The following is a 13,000-nucleotide window of genomic DNA, read 5'->3' on the forward strand; positions in this document are numbered from 1 at the left end:
GGGCAGGTTCATTTGAGTTCAGAATTTTGCATTATCCTTCTGCAGAATCCACTTCTACCCGAACCCCAGGAAATGGATCTGAGGGCCAAGCACGGGCTGGGTCTGCTGGATCAGCTCAACAGGATGCGAGAGACCGAGCAGCTGACGGACGTGGTCCTGGTGGCGGAGGGCGTCACTTTCCCGAGTCACAGAGTGGTCCTCTCCGCTTTCAGCCCTTACTTCCGGGTGATGTTTACGTGCGGCCTGAAAGAGTGCGTCCACAGGGAAGTCTTCCTCCGCGACATGCCGGCCAAAAGCCTGGCCCTGCTCCTCAACTACATGTACAGCTCCAAACTGCCGCTGTCCAACGAGAACGTGCAGGGCGTCTCCGTCGCCGCGTTCCTCCTGCAGATGGACGACGTTTTCAGCCGCTGCCAGGTCTACATGACGGAGAACATGGATGCCTCCAACTGTCTGGGGATCTATTACTACGCCCGTGACCTGGGCGCTGAGGAACTGGCCGACCAGGCGCAGCGGTACCTACGTCAGCACTTCACCGAAGTCTGCCTGACCGAGGAGGTGCTGGAGCTGGAGGCCCATCAGCTTGGAGTGCTGTTGAGCTCAGACGATCTGAACGTGTCGCGGGAGGAGACCATCCTGGAAGTGGTGCTGCGCTGGGTTAATCACGACCAGTCGCTGAGAGGAGAACGGGCCCGGCACCTGGCGGAACTCCTGAAGAAGGTACGACTGCCCCTGGTGAGCCCTGACTACCTACGGGAGACCCTGAAGAGAAACGTGGTGCTGTTAGCGGACGCAGAGTGCACACAGATGATGGAGGAAGCTATAGAGGCTGCCGAACTCCACCCGAACGCTACGCCCAGACGTCTGAAGCTCAGGTACGGGATGGAGACCACGGATCTGCTGCTCTGCATCGGGAATGACGGAGGAGGAATACGTTCACGCTACAGCAGCTACACCGACCGGAGTTTCTGCTATGCACCATCCACTGGGCGCACGCATTACATCACTTCCCCTCGCTATGGCGACGCCCTCGGGTATGTCTGTACCGGGGTTGTTACCGAGGGAAACGACATCATCGTGTCTGGGGAGCTGGGAGCTCGCAGGATGGCCAGACAGAAGGACAGGAACGTGGAGATTTTCAGGTGAGGAGCCCAGAGAGAGAGAGAGAAATGGGGTTTACTGGGACGATTATCAAGGGTTTAGACGGGATATATGAAAAACCCCTAGACCCATACACTCCATTACCTTTGCATTCAAGTTACCTCTTTGTTTTTGTACTCAAAGGGGATCACCATTTCCACTATTTCCATGTCCACAAGTGAGCAGTTTTTAGTAGTGTGCACGTTTGTTTGCTTTGAACTTGACTTTGAACTTGATTAGAATGATAAGGAGAGCGTGGCTATGTTTCTCCTCATTTAAAGAGGTTTTGAGGATATGAAATAAGACTAGTTTTCTTTTGTTTGTGGATGTGGTGCCATGATTTTCAATACCATCTCATTTGCCAAAGTGGATCATTTTGTTGCTTTCTAACCATTGCACCTACAGTTGAGAAACCAACTATTTGATCTCTAATTGAACCCTGTTAGCTTTCTCGTTTGGCTTTAAAAACATCACACATCAAAATACTAAATGCAAGAACTCCTTAATAGCTGACACATATCCGTAATTAATATTCAACTTAATATCTCAAATACCCATGTGACTGTGATCGTAATTGTGAATCCTTCTCCATGTGGTGTTTCCAGTTTTCCATCCAGTCGATGCTCTGCACATCCAGAAACACTTACAGAGAATTACATATAATCTTTTAACTCAGATATCCAGATTAACTCAGATATTTCCAAAATCCCACCGACTGATCCTTTTTTAAGTTTTCATCTCCTGTCTGGGCAGGTATAACGTGGAAGCCCAGGGCAGCTGGAAGCACCTGTGTTCCGCCGAGTACCGTGACTCGTACGCGTTAGGTTCTCTGGGGGAGAACCTGTATTTGCTGGGGGGTCAGATGAAGTTGAAGAATCAGTACCTCATCACTAACTCTGTAGAACGCTGGTGTCTACAGGGAGGGCCTTGGAGGAGCGCCGCCCCCCTGCCTATGCCTCTGGCCTATCACAGTGTGGTCCGACTCAAGGGCCGCCTCTATGTTTTGGGTGGGCGAACCCCACAGGTAAAAGACATTGAGAGGGTGGGAGTGAGGGAACAGGAAATTGACTGACTGTATATATAACACAAAATGACTGAATATGTAATGTAGAAACTCTGGGTTGACAAAGTCTTTGGCTAATGATTCGTCTTGTCTGGTGTTGCATCTTTTTCATATGTAATTCACACACACTTTGTGATATAACTGGTCCACTCAAAAAAAAAAAAAAAAAATGAATGAAATGTAAATGTGTTGAGTAGCATCAAAATGATATTATTCAGGAAAAACAACTAAATTATACTATTTAGAAGCTGCCCATCTCATTTAAGCGGAGTTTGTTGTCATAACTGGGCTAAGTAAATCCAACATTTAATGTTTTGGTGTGTTCCTTGATAGACAAACAACACAGCAAAGGCAAAAGTGCTAATAATCCAACACTATCCGTGTAAGCTCTCTCCATGCTCTCATTCTCTCTCTCTCTCCCTCCCTCTCTCTCTCTGTGCACCTGTTCTGGCCTGTCTGACGGGTGACAGACATACAAAGATGACGAGGAGCCAGACCGTATGAGTAACCGCTTGCTGGAGTACGACCCAGAAACCAACAAGTGGGCAGAACTGGGCCCAATGAAGTATTCCAAATACCGCTGCAGTGCTGTGGCGCTGAACGGCGAGATCTATGTTCTAGGTGAGTGACACGATAAGCCGCGTTAATACACTGGAGAACCACTGTTCCATAACAAAACATACTAGCCAAACATACTAGCCAATCGCTGTATCTCAAAAGAGCACTTGGACATTTTTTTTCCAGGTAGAACTCAGCCCGTATTCAGATAGGAAGGCATGATACTAACAGGACCAATAATGATATAAATATCAATAATCATAGGACCAATTATCATTTTAAAAACACTTGGCATAAAACAGTTAATATCTTCTCGGGTTCATGTCGCACTCAAATTTCCATGCCTCAGTTCTTCCAACAGAACACCTTCCCTAGAACCTAAGTGATGAATTTAACCCACTACGTGTACTCACCCAGGGGGCATCGGGTGCGAAGGGGTGGACCGGGGCCAGTCCCGCCGTTGCCTGGACGTCGTGGAGATCTACAACCCAGACGGAGACTTCTGGAGAGCGGGTCCACCGCTGCCCTGGCCTCTCCTGTCCCTCCGGACCAATGCTCCCAACGCCGGGGTGGTGGACGGGAAGCTGTACGTCTGCGGATACTACAAAGGAGCAGGCAAGCAGCTACCGGGCACGGTTAATCCGTCTGCTTCAAAACAGGGCTCCGTTTGGGTTTTTTTAATCATTTCAGTAACTTACCTCCCACTGTTTTCAGTTCACAGTTTGCAGGTTTGAAAATACAGCAAGCATTTATCACTGAATACACCTGAAATGTGCATGGATATTAACTGGATGCCATAGACTGACATTGCGCATACGCAAACTGCAGAGCAGAGCTGAAGCAGAGGTCTGCCTGTAAGTGCTCACCAAGGGCTGAATTCCTCATCTTATTACACTACCTAACTGGAATAAAGCTAATCAAATACGGGAAAGAACAGTGGTGTCATGATGCAACCGCTATAGAATGCTATAGAATGCCATGGAATGCCGTAGAATGCTATAGAATGTCATAGAATGTTTAATGCCACAATAGCAGCTGACACCTGAGGATCTTTTATCTGTATAATGCATCAGCGTTGAGTGCAAAGCACAATAAAGTTTAGCACTCAGGCCTCAACTAGTTTGCAAAAAACAGTAACTCTATCACAAAACGACACTGGTAATCATTTACTCTGTTTACGCAAATAGATCGTTAGTTTTATTGTTAATCAAGGCGGATTAACGGGAACAGGTGGAAATTAATGATGGATTTAAAGGGAAGGTTTGTTCCTCCTGTCTCTGCTCACCAGCTGCCACTGGATTGTAAACACAGACAATGATTTTAAAAATATGTTTTGAGAAACAGAACTGAGATAAGGGGGTAATTGGTCCACAACTGCTCTATCTCTAAAAACATACCATTGCATCAGCCCCCTAATGAAATGCAGGTCCAGTGAAACTGGCCGGTGGTGGCTGGTGAGCTGGAAACAGAGGAGGGAGTTTGTGTGCTGTAGCGAGAGCTACAGCGTGAAATTGTTTAACAAGGATGGCAATTATCTTAACACGTATTGGAAACCTAATCCCTCAATGTGTTTTACATTCTGGCTTTCTAGTGTAACGAAATTCAGATTTAAAAAGCGGAAGTTAAGTTATTGAAATCGATCTCAATTTCTGAGAATAAACTTTGTTAGACTTGACCCAGGGCAGGGGTTATTTCCCTGACAACCTGAACACATCTTTTTCCTCAGCTCAATATCTATGAATACAGCCAAGGCTGGGTCAGATAAAACATAAAGAAAATGTTCAGTAATCCTTTATTTTCACATCTTCTTTCCTCAAACACTACACACGTTTAAAATAACTCTGTAGATGGATGTTTGACAAATTTGTCATAACTGTCAGGACTTTAAAAATCTGCATCCTTACAGGTGAAAATATAAGATGGTGAGAATATAAGAGGTTGAGGTTTGCGTGTGTTAAAGGGCACGATGAGGAAATGGAGAAGAAACGAAGAATTAGAAAACCCCTCGTTTCAACTACTGCCCCCCCCCCCCCCCGTTTCAACTACTGCCCCCCCCCCCTCGTTTCAACTACTACCCCCCCTCGTTTCAACTACTGCCCCCCCCCCCCCCCCCCCCCGCCCCTTGTTTACTCTTACACAGAAGGATCCCTGATTCGAATTCTAAATCTCAACAGCACAACTCAATCTTCTGTCCTCCCCAGATCGCCACGACAACATCACCAAAGACATCCTGCAGCTGGACCCATGGGAGAATGAGTGGACGGTGGTGGCGAGACAGGTCCTGATGCACGACAGCTACGACGTCTGTCTGGTGGCTAATCTCAACCCCAGGGGTCTAATGCCACCCCCTGCAGATCTGGTGGATGAATGAGTCCCAACAACCCACATCCCCTCCACCACCCCCCTTCCCACCAACCCCAAACCCCCCCCTCCCCAAACTGCACTGGAGAGGACAGAAACACTAAACGTATACTGCAGGGGTGCACAACACACAGCCCATGGGCCAGACATGGCCCGGTGAAACACTCTACTCTGCCCACCGGTGCGTGTGCCAAAATAAACACCTTTTTTTTAACACAGTTTTCAGTTAAACGTAGAAACACTGCCACCTCGTACTTGTTTTACAATATTTTAATCTCCGTCACATTGTCATGCAGCTCATATTTTTGCTGTCTCACATTTGCTACCCTTTTATGTTCTAATGTTTTCCCTTTGTTTTCCCAACACCGAGGCCTCTGAAAGAATTTCATCCATGTTCGTTTGCTCAAACACATATTGTGAAATGTAAGAGGTCATGTGATCAGCAATTAGCAGACAATTTCTCTTTTTGTTGTTGTTGTTGTCATCACGCATCGTCAGAACTTCAGGCAACATATAATTGACAACCAATGTCATGACAGCAGACTAGATTATCTCCAAGTTATTTCAGTGCTAACATGTCTATGTCAAAACCAAGTACGAGTAATAAAACAAAAGGTTTATCTTGAGCATGGAGGATTTAACCCTAACCCTGGACATCAACGTTTTTTTTTTCCTAATGAAATCCTGGCAATCATCTCACGAGAGCCAAACATTAACCAGTTGTTGTCAGAGAGGCTCTGCATTATCTCTGACCGACCAAGACATGTTTCATATGTAACTGACATCAACACAAGTAGAATAATTCTATATAAGAAACTGATCTGGTTAAGACAATAAAAAAAAAAAAAAAGTCGTGGTCTGAGGTCCAGAGATGGATGCTGAACTTTTGTGGCCCTTTGCTGGAGTCGTCTTTGTGAAATAGGCCCTTTCTAAAACATAAGTTGTGCCCCCCCTGCAATAGTGTTTCATTACAGTTCATTCAAAACAACCTAAAGTATGAGTGGATATTGTATAATGCTATTAGCCAATCCATAATCTAGAAAGTAATTCATTCATTAGGACTGTGTAAAAAAGCCTGTTCGTGTCCCAAAGATCTTACACTTAAAAGTACTTTAATGCATCATTGGAGCTTTGTAAATATAATTTAGAATTGTTTTTAGTTCTTTTTTGTTTGTTTGTTTTGTATGCAGTAGTTAAACATTTATTGTGTGTAGTTTAGCGTTTAAATAATGTACTTTTGCTATTTGACGGCTCGTCTTAGGGTGGGATTGAACCCTGCACAGCGTATGTTAATGCTAAACAGTTACAATTTTCCCATCTGCAAAACTAATGTGACTTTGAGATTGGAGAAATAAATTCATGGGGTTTTAAAATGCCAGTTACAGTGCTCACTGTAAGAGTCTGCAAGAGATTTGAGATCCATGAATTTGTTAACTGTTTCCTTTGTGCAAGCGGATCTGAAAAGTGTCTGTACTGTTCGTATTGTATTTCCCTGTAATGGCTGTGTTAAAGTGCACTGGGCTGAATGGCAGTGAATTAAGCTGAATGTCCAGAAGAGCAGACTGTAGGCTCATTTAGAGGAGGGCCAGCCTCTTGCACAGAACAGAAACGGAATATTTACATGTTTGACACACATGACCTCACCAGCACTGGTGAGGGCCACAGATACTGTGCTAAAAACAGCTCAGGAAACACAAACTACACCGTCATCGGACAGTCCCAATGCTACTTGAACTAAATACTACCATGTGTCATGTAAGTCACTTGTGATACACTAAGTATCTTATCTTACATTTGATTGTGAAGAAGAAAAAAAAAAATTAAAATGGCTCCAGTTTTTTCCCCATCTCCACTGCCTCTGTCTTTCTCGTCATCTCCTTTGCACAAGCACAGTAATGAATAACTAAAGTAGTTAATAATAATGGTAAGTCATAATAAATGAAGACAAACATTCCACATTTCATGTTTAGGGTTATATATTTCAGAATTGTTTAAACAGTAGCTAAGAATAACAAGACAAAAGTTTGCGCAAGCACTCAGGACACAGAACGGGATTGGCAGAGCTCAATCTGAGAGTCTCTGGTCCATAAACTCGGTCGAACAAAACTTCACGTCTCTAGAGACCACACTGCGAGCAAACTCGGTAAGAGTTGCTGTCGCATGTCAAATGCTCCGGTCACTCTCAATCGCTGTCGATGTCAAAGAGCTGCCAGAGCCCCCTGTCTGTCTTTATGACATCGCTTCCCGGCTGCTGCACTGCCTGTCCCCACAACGCCTCCTTAAAGACCACACTGTGGTGAGAGCTGCCCGTGTTCTGGGAGCGGGCACACATGGCATTAGGGTGCCCTCTCTTGTCAACGTGTGTAGCCATGCCACCGTGCGGGAGTGCCGCGTGATTGTCTGGAACAGCTCTGTGAGTGTGCTGACCACACAGATTAACTGTAGCCAGAGGTACCCGCAATCGATTTTCCTTGAGCCCTTGGCTGCGATGGCTGAGCTCCAGTGTGTCCTCATCACACTTTGTTTTGTTCTCTGTTCTCCTCTGTGGCAGAACCAAGGCTCTCTTCTTCCTCCTCAACGCCTGAGATTTTCGTGCCCTCTTGGTGGGTTTCTTTTGTTTGGACACGTCAGCAGTTCCCGTGCTCTTAGGCTTGGCTACTTCTCCCCTGTCACCAAAGGCGTTTAAGGGTTTGCCGGGAAAGCCACCCTCTGAGGCACTGGGCGGAATGCAGGAGCTGATGGTTATCTGTCTCACTGCATAGCTCTCTGTTGGGTAGTGCAGGGAAGGTGCTGGTGCAGCAGGTAGGGGTCCTCCTCCGCTGATAGCAGTTGAGCGTGTGCAGTACGGCCTCTGCCAATTGCTTTTTCTCATCTCTTCCAAAGCATTGTGGGTACACTGCTGTTCTGCTGGGGGTAGGCACAGGACACACAGAGAGTTTTCTGGCTTCTCAAGACTGCCTCGTGTGGCAGAACAGGGTATTTTTTCTCCAGGTTGGGGCAGAGCATCGCCAGACAAGTGCATACCCTCAGTGTAACGTTTTTCCTCTGACACAACACAGAATCTCTCCACCAGCCCCGGAGACGTCTGTACCGCGTTGTCTGTCGATCTGACGGGATTCAGATCCACCCTTTGAGTGTTCCGGGACTTCAGGGTTTCGAGAAAGGACAGGATTTCTCCGAGCATACTTTGCTCCCTGCTCTGCTCCTCTTTCATAGATTCTAGATCCTTCTGCAGGTCACACAGACGTGAACTCAGGTCCTTTATAGCCGAGGTCGTCTAAGCAATTAGAAAAATGATTTAGAGAGTACCAAAGAGGAACTTACACACATACAATTTTAAAGTAAGCTATGGAGCCAGCTAGCACTGATAAATTTACACAAAAAACCCCCAAAAACTTTGATATATGAATGAGTTTTGTATTTGAGCGCTAAAAAGCTATATTACTTTGTCGAAATCTGCAGCTGTGCCTCACTCTGTCTCACCTGGGCCTCTCTCTCTCCTATTTCTTTCAACGTTTGGCTTTGGATACTGCACTGATTTATTACTGCCTCAAACTGAGAGAACATTCCCTCCTTCACACTGACCACGTTTCCCTGTACTGCAGTGCATACAAATGACAGAATATTAGCCAGATCCATACAAATCAGCGCAGATGTGGAACAACACTGTCCAACAGATACTGTAACTGTGGGCCTGAAAGAGACAGAGCTGTCTTTTCACTATCGTTTTTTTTTCTTTCTTCTTTTTTAATGAATTTGCCTGTTTTTAAAATGTGTTATTCATGTTTGTCATCAGTCCAACACTAAAACCACCTCAGTGTCTGTGTAATGCACTATTTGTGAGTTATAGCAACATTCAACTGAATCTTTACAATGACCACCCACCCGCCTCCCAATGGAATATCACATTGGTTGATGCTGTCCAGCTGCCCTGTTCAGAAAACTAACAGCTCTTTCTACATGCTGCTTTGCCATTTTTAACTTGAGAATATTTTATCAACTGAGAATTAAAAAAAAAAAAAACCATATGATAACTTCATAGTACCAGTACCCCATTTTATGAAAATGGACATACTTGTTTTTGTAAAACCGTCTAATCCTTCTGTTAGGTATGTTTTGACAGAGTCACTGCTCCCCTCCAGGTGATTCAAAGTCAGCTTCATCTAAAACAAAATTCAGTTTCTCAAAGATTAACCTCGACAGCGAACTGATTTAATGTATGGTCTAATAAAACAGGAACTCAAAATCACTTTGAGGTTCATTCACTCACATTTTCCAGCAACTCATTCTTCAGCTGCAGAAATCCATTCTTGTAAATCTCACTAAAGGTTAGAAAGGGAACATAATTCTTACCATCAATATTTTGTGCAAAAAAAAAAAAAAGAGAGAAAACCTAACAGATACAGCCTGACCAGAGCAAATGAACTGAGGCCAGATAATCAGTGAGAATATTCACCTCTCAAATTTCTCCTTTGTCCTCTTCTTGTCCCCCTCAAACCGGTCTAAAATACTAATAGATTTGGCACTGCTGTAATTTGGAGTTTTGCCATCTCCTCCAAACAGAAGAGGTTTAGTCTGATAATTTGTTGAGATTTTTGATTCAGTCGCCTGTGAACCATTGACAAGCATGTCATCACTCTGCTCACCATTCAAAATCTGTCAACAGATTCCATTTCACAGTGGACAGCGTTCACGAGCCGAATGACTAATGACAAAATCTGTCAATCATTTTATCGGCTATGGACCATGCACCGAAGAGAAAACCAAACGTGTGCAGTTCTGTACCTCTTGTGAGTTTTGTTGGGAGGCCCTTGATGGGAAACCCAGGTCCTGTGACAGGCCTTGTGAGTTTTCAGGCCAGAACTGAGAGCCAAACAAAAACTGTGAATCTGTCAGACTGGAGTAGTCACCTGTCACACCCGCTTTGCTGCATGCCTTGGGTCCACTGAGGAGTAAAGATTGGAGTCACTATTGGATTGGAGTAACTTTCTCTTCGGCACAAACACTCTGACTTAATGGCAGGACAATGTGCGATTACAGTAGTTTAAATCATATGTTATTTCTTTCACAAATTTGTAAGTTATGACAAATGTAAATACTCTTAGTCTTTAAATAAGTTATTTTTAGGTGTAGTAATAGCTATGCTGGCAACTTGGGGAAGTTGGATAGTTTACATTTGGGTTTTATACACAGTACTGTTAGCCTCATTAAATTTACTGGACGGACCAATTACCCCCTTATCTCAGTTCTGTTTCTCAAGACATACCTTCAGAATCATTGTCTGTGTGTACAATACAACCCCTTTTCATTCACTGAATCAAAAAGGAATATCTGCGGGGTGTCCCAGAAAGTAGGTTTAGTGAAAACTCTGAGTCAGCTGATTCAGAGCAAGTAGAAAACCTCCTAATAGAAGAGCCCTATGGCTTTGTTTTGACAGGAGAATGAGGCCATAGAGCTCCTCTATTAAAACACTTTTTCCTAAACCCGCTTTCTGGAATACCCCCATGAACATGGCAATGTTTTCATACATGCACTAATTACTAGGTTTAAATTCGCTCTGTGTTATGCATTTTGCAGGATGTCAGTTTACACCAATAGCATACCTCGATCCTACTGGAACATTTAAAATGTCCTTTATGTTCCACAAGTTGGGCTTCATTTTCTCGTGTATCTGTTACATTTATAATAAAAAAAGAAATCACAATTTGTTAAATATAAAGACAAGTCAGCTGTTGTAAAACTTTACTGAAGTACACTAAGATACACTTTTTGATTGCGCTTTTTAACGTTTCATGAACGCACAGTACTTTACAAAAACGCTAACTAGCTTATCAGTTTGCCCTCACCAAGAAAGCCGTCTTTTCCTCGGCTAACTTTTATCGCATACAGTAGTGTGGTCAAAAACAAGTAAAGCACTGAAGATATTTTTATACTTAAATAATTAGGCACAGCATTAAATGCCTCCTGTGTTCTACTCTGAAAACAGAACGATTTAATACACCTACCAGGCTATAAAAGTACACGTTTTGAATGGTCACTTTCTGGGAGTTGGCATTTTAGCTAATGATCTACATCTGTGAGGAGAGCAACGGTTTTTCATCAACGTTAAAACCAGTTCAAATCGTTAAACATGTTCTCGTGGTAATAAGGTGTCTATGCACGTGGCCTTTCTCTAATATTTAAAATGTTCCGTTGAAGAATCAGAGACTAACATAAACAAGAAATATATGAGGACAACCTTCATCAACAGACGAATGAACCATGTCTTATTTACGCAGACATAAAGTAACGTGCGTACGTATCAGGAATTCGGATAAACAATTGGTACTCCAAGAAAACAAAGCGTAAACACTGACTACAGTGCGTCACAATGTCAAACGACTACACTGTTCACCGTGCATGCTGATTCCTCGTGGATGCGTGGGCTACCACAGTGATGTCTGGAGACGTTATTGGTTCTTGGGTAACGTTAAGTCATTATTTTTGTTTGTTTGTTCGTTCAAGTTCATTGATAGGCTTTTGTTATTTTTAACATGATTGACATAGCAGGAGCCGGACTTGCATGAATGTCGTTCTAATATTATGTCACGCCTGTTTTGATCCCTTGAATTAATTAACACGACGCAAGAAGTCAAAACCCAAGTTAACTATATATAAGTAGCATGTGGGAGTAATGTGCCACAAATTAAATTCTACAAATATCTATGACTAGTTCCCTAGCGGCTTCCATGGACATTTTCGAACCAAATTCAGGAATGACTTCATTCAGCAGTACAGGATTGCTGCTCGCCCTCCTCCACCTGCCAAGCTACTTCGGCGACTCCAGGTTGACATGCACATTCTAAATGCACCACCAGATGATGCTATATAACCCTTATTGTAACTTGGGTCCCGACAGCACAAAAAACTAGATTGTGTCCAACACCACTGGAGATTTTTGATGACGGCTACATTCAGTTTTTAATCGTTTGTCTTTGTTTCGCTCACTGAAATAAAATACGGCTTTTTAGATAATGAAAACAGGGATGGTTTTTTACCGATAACTTGTTTTTTCGCGTCTGTCTTTTAGGAAAATCCCAGGAACCACTTTTTCTCCAAGCTTGACAATCGGGGGTTAATCCTCAGCTGCGATGGGTGCCACGAAGATGTAAGATTTTAACTGAATCCTGAACAATTCCTCTGGAATAATTCAGAGACTCTTCACAGTTTTGTAAGAGCACACAGATGGGATACAGATACATGATAGTTTGCATTACCTGTGCGATAACAGGATAACCACTAACCGGACGTTAAATGCCGGTGTATTAAATTGCTAATGAATTTGTATCTCTTCCTCACATTTAGAATGTGCCAAAAGAGGGATCGCACACCCAGTATGTCTGTACCCCCAAAGGCAACGATGCAACATTCAAACGTGAGTTGTTGTCATGGATTCCCCTAAAGGAGGAGCTCGCTACGAGTGGACCACCTCTAAGCGTGTACCATACCACTTATTGCCGGGAAAAAACATCTAACACAGGGACACTTCCTCGCGTCCAGCTGCCGCGGTTACTTCTGCATCAAGCTGCGAGTGAACCATATAATACAACATATCGCCATGCCTACTGTGATGGTCCAATCCCAGATCCAGTCAGAAACACACTGACAGCGAAATCATGTGGAGAGTCATCCTTAAAGATAGCTGCCACCAGCAAACAAGCTTTACCCAGGGTCCGACAGGATCTGCCTTCCTTTGCACCTCTTACTGTGTCTGATTGTCTTAAATGGTCCCATTTACCAGAGTGTGGGTGAAGGAGGTCAAAACAAGGGATTGTGTCAGTATAAATAAAGGAAGAAGAAATTTAAGATGTTTTGATTTTGTGGTTTTGTCCACGCAAC

At 43.8% G+C, this 13,000-nt stretch overlaps 1 protein-coding gene across 1 annotated transcript; it reads left to right on the plus strand.

The window, feature by feature from the left end:
* The first annotated feature begins 72 nt into the window (after positions 1-72).
* On the plus strand, positions 73-5,132 carry kbtbd12 (kelch repeat and BTB (POZ) domain containing 12). The gene is made up of 5 exons (XM_030778701.1): positions 73-1,142; positions 1,894-2,164; positions 2,674-2,824; positions 3,179-3,376; positions 4,963-5,132. Exons 1-5 carry the CDS (start codon positions 73-75, stop codon positions 5,130-5,132), a joined length of 1,860 nt encoding a protein of 619 aa, XP_030634561.1.
* Positions 5,133-13,000: the final 7,868 nt, after the last annotated feature.

The sequence above is a fragment of the Chanos chanos genome, chromosome 6 (genome assembly GCF_902362185.1).
Source record: "Chanos chanos chromosome 6, fChaCha1.1, whole genome shotgun sequence".
NCBI classification, from domain to species: Eukaryota; Metazoa; Chordata; class Actinopteri; order Gonorynchiformes; family Chanidae; genus Chanos; species Chanos chanos.

Bases quoted from the DNA above. Each gene is read 5' to 3' on its own strand.
- kbtbd12 (XM_030778701.1), top strand. From the start codon at position 73: ATGGATCTGAGGGCCAAGCACGGGCTGGGTCTGCTGGATCAGCTCAAC. The intron at 2,165-2,673 runs GTAAAAGACATT...GACGGGTGACAG, and splicing joins TGGGTGGGCGAACCCCACAG to ACATACAAAGATGACGAGGA. The intron at 2,825-3,178 runs GTGAGTGACACG...GTACTCACCCAG, and splicing joins CGGCGAGATCTATGTTCTAG to GGGGCATCGGGTGCGAAGGG.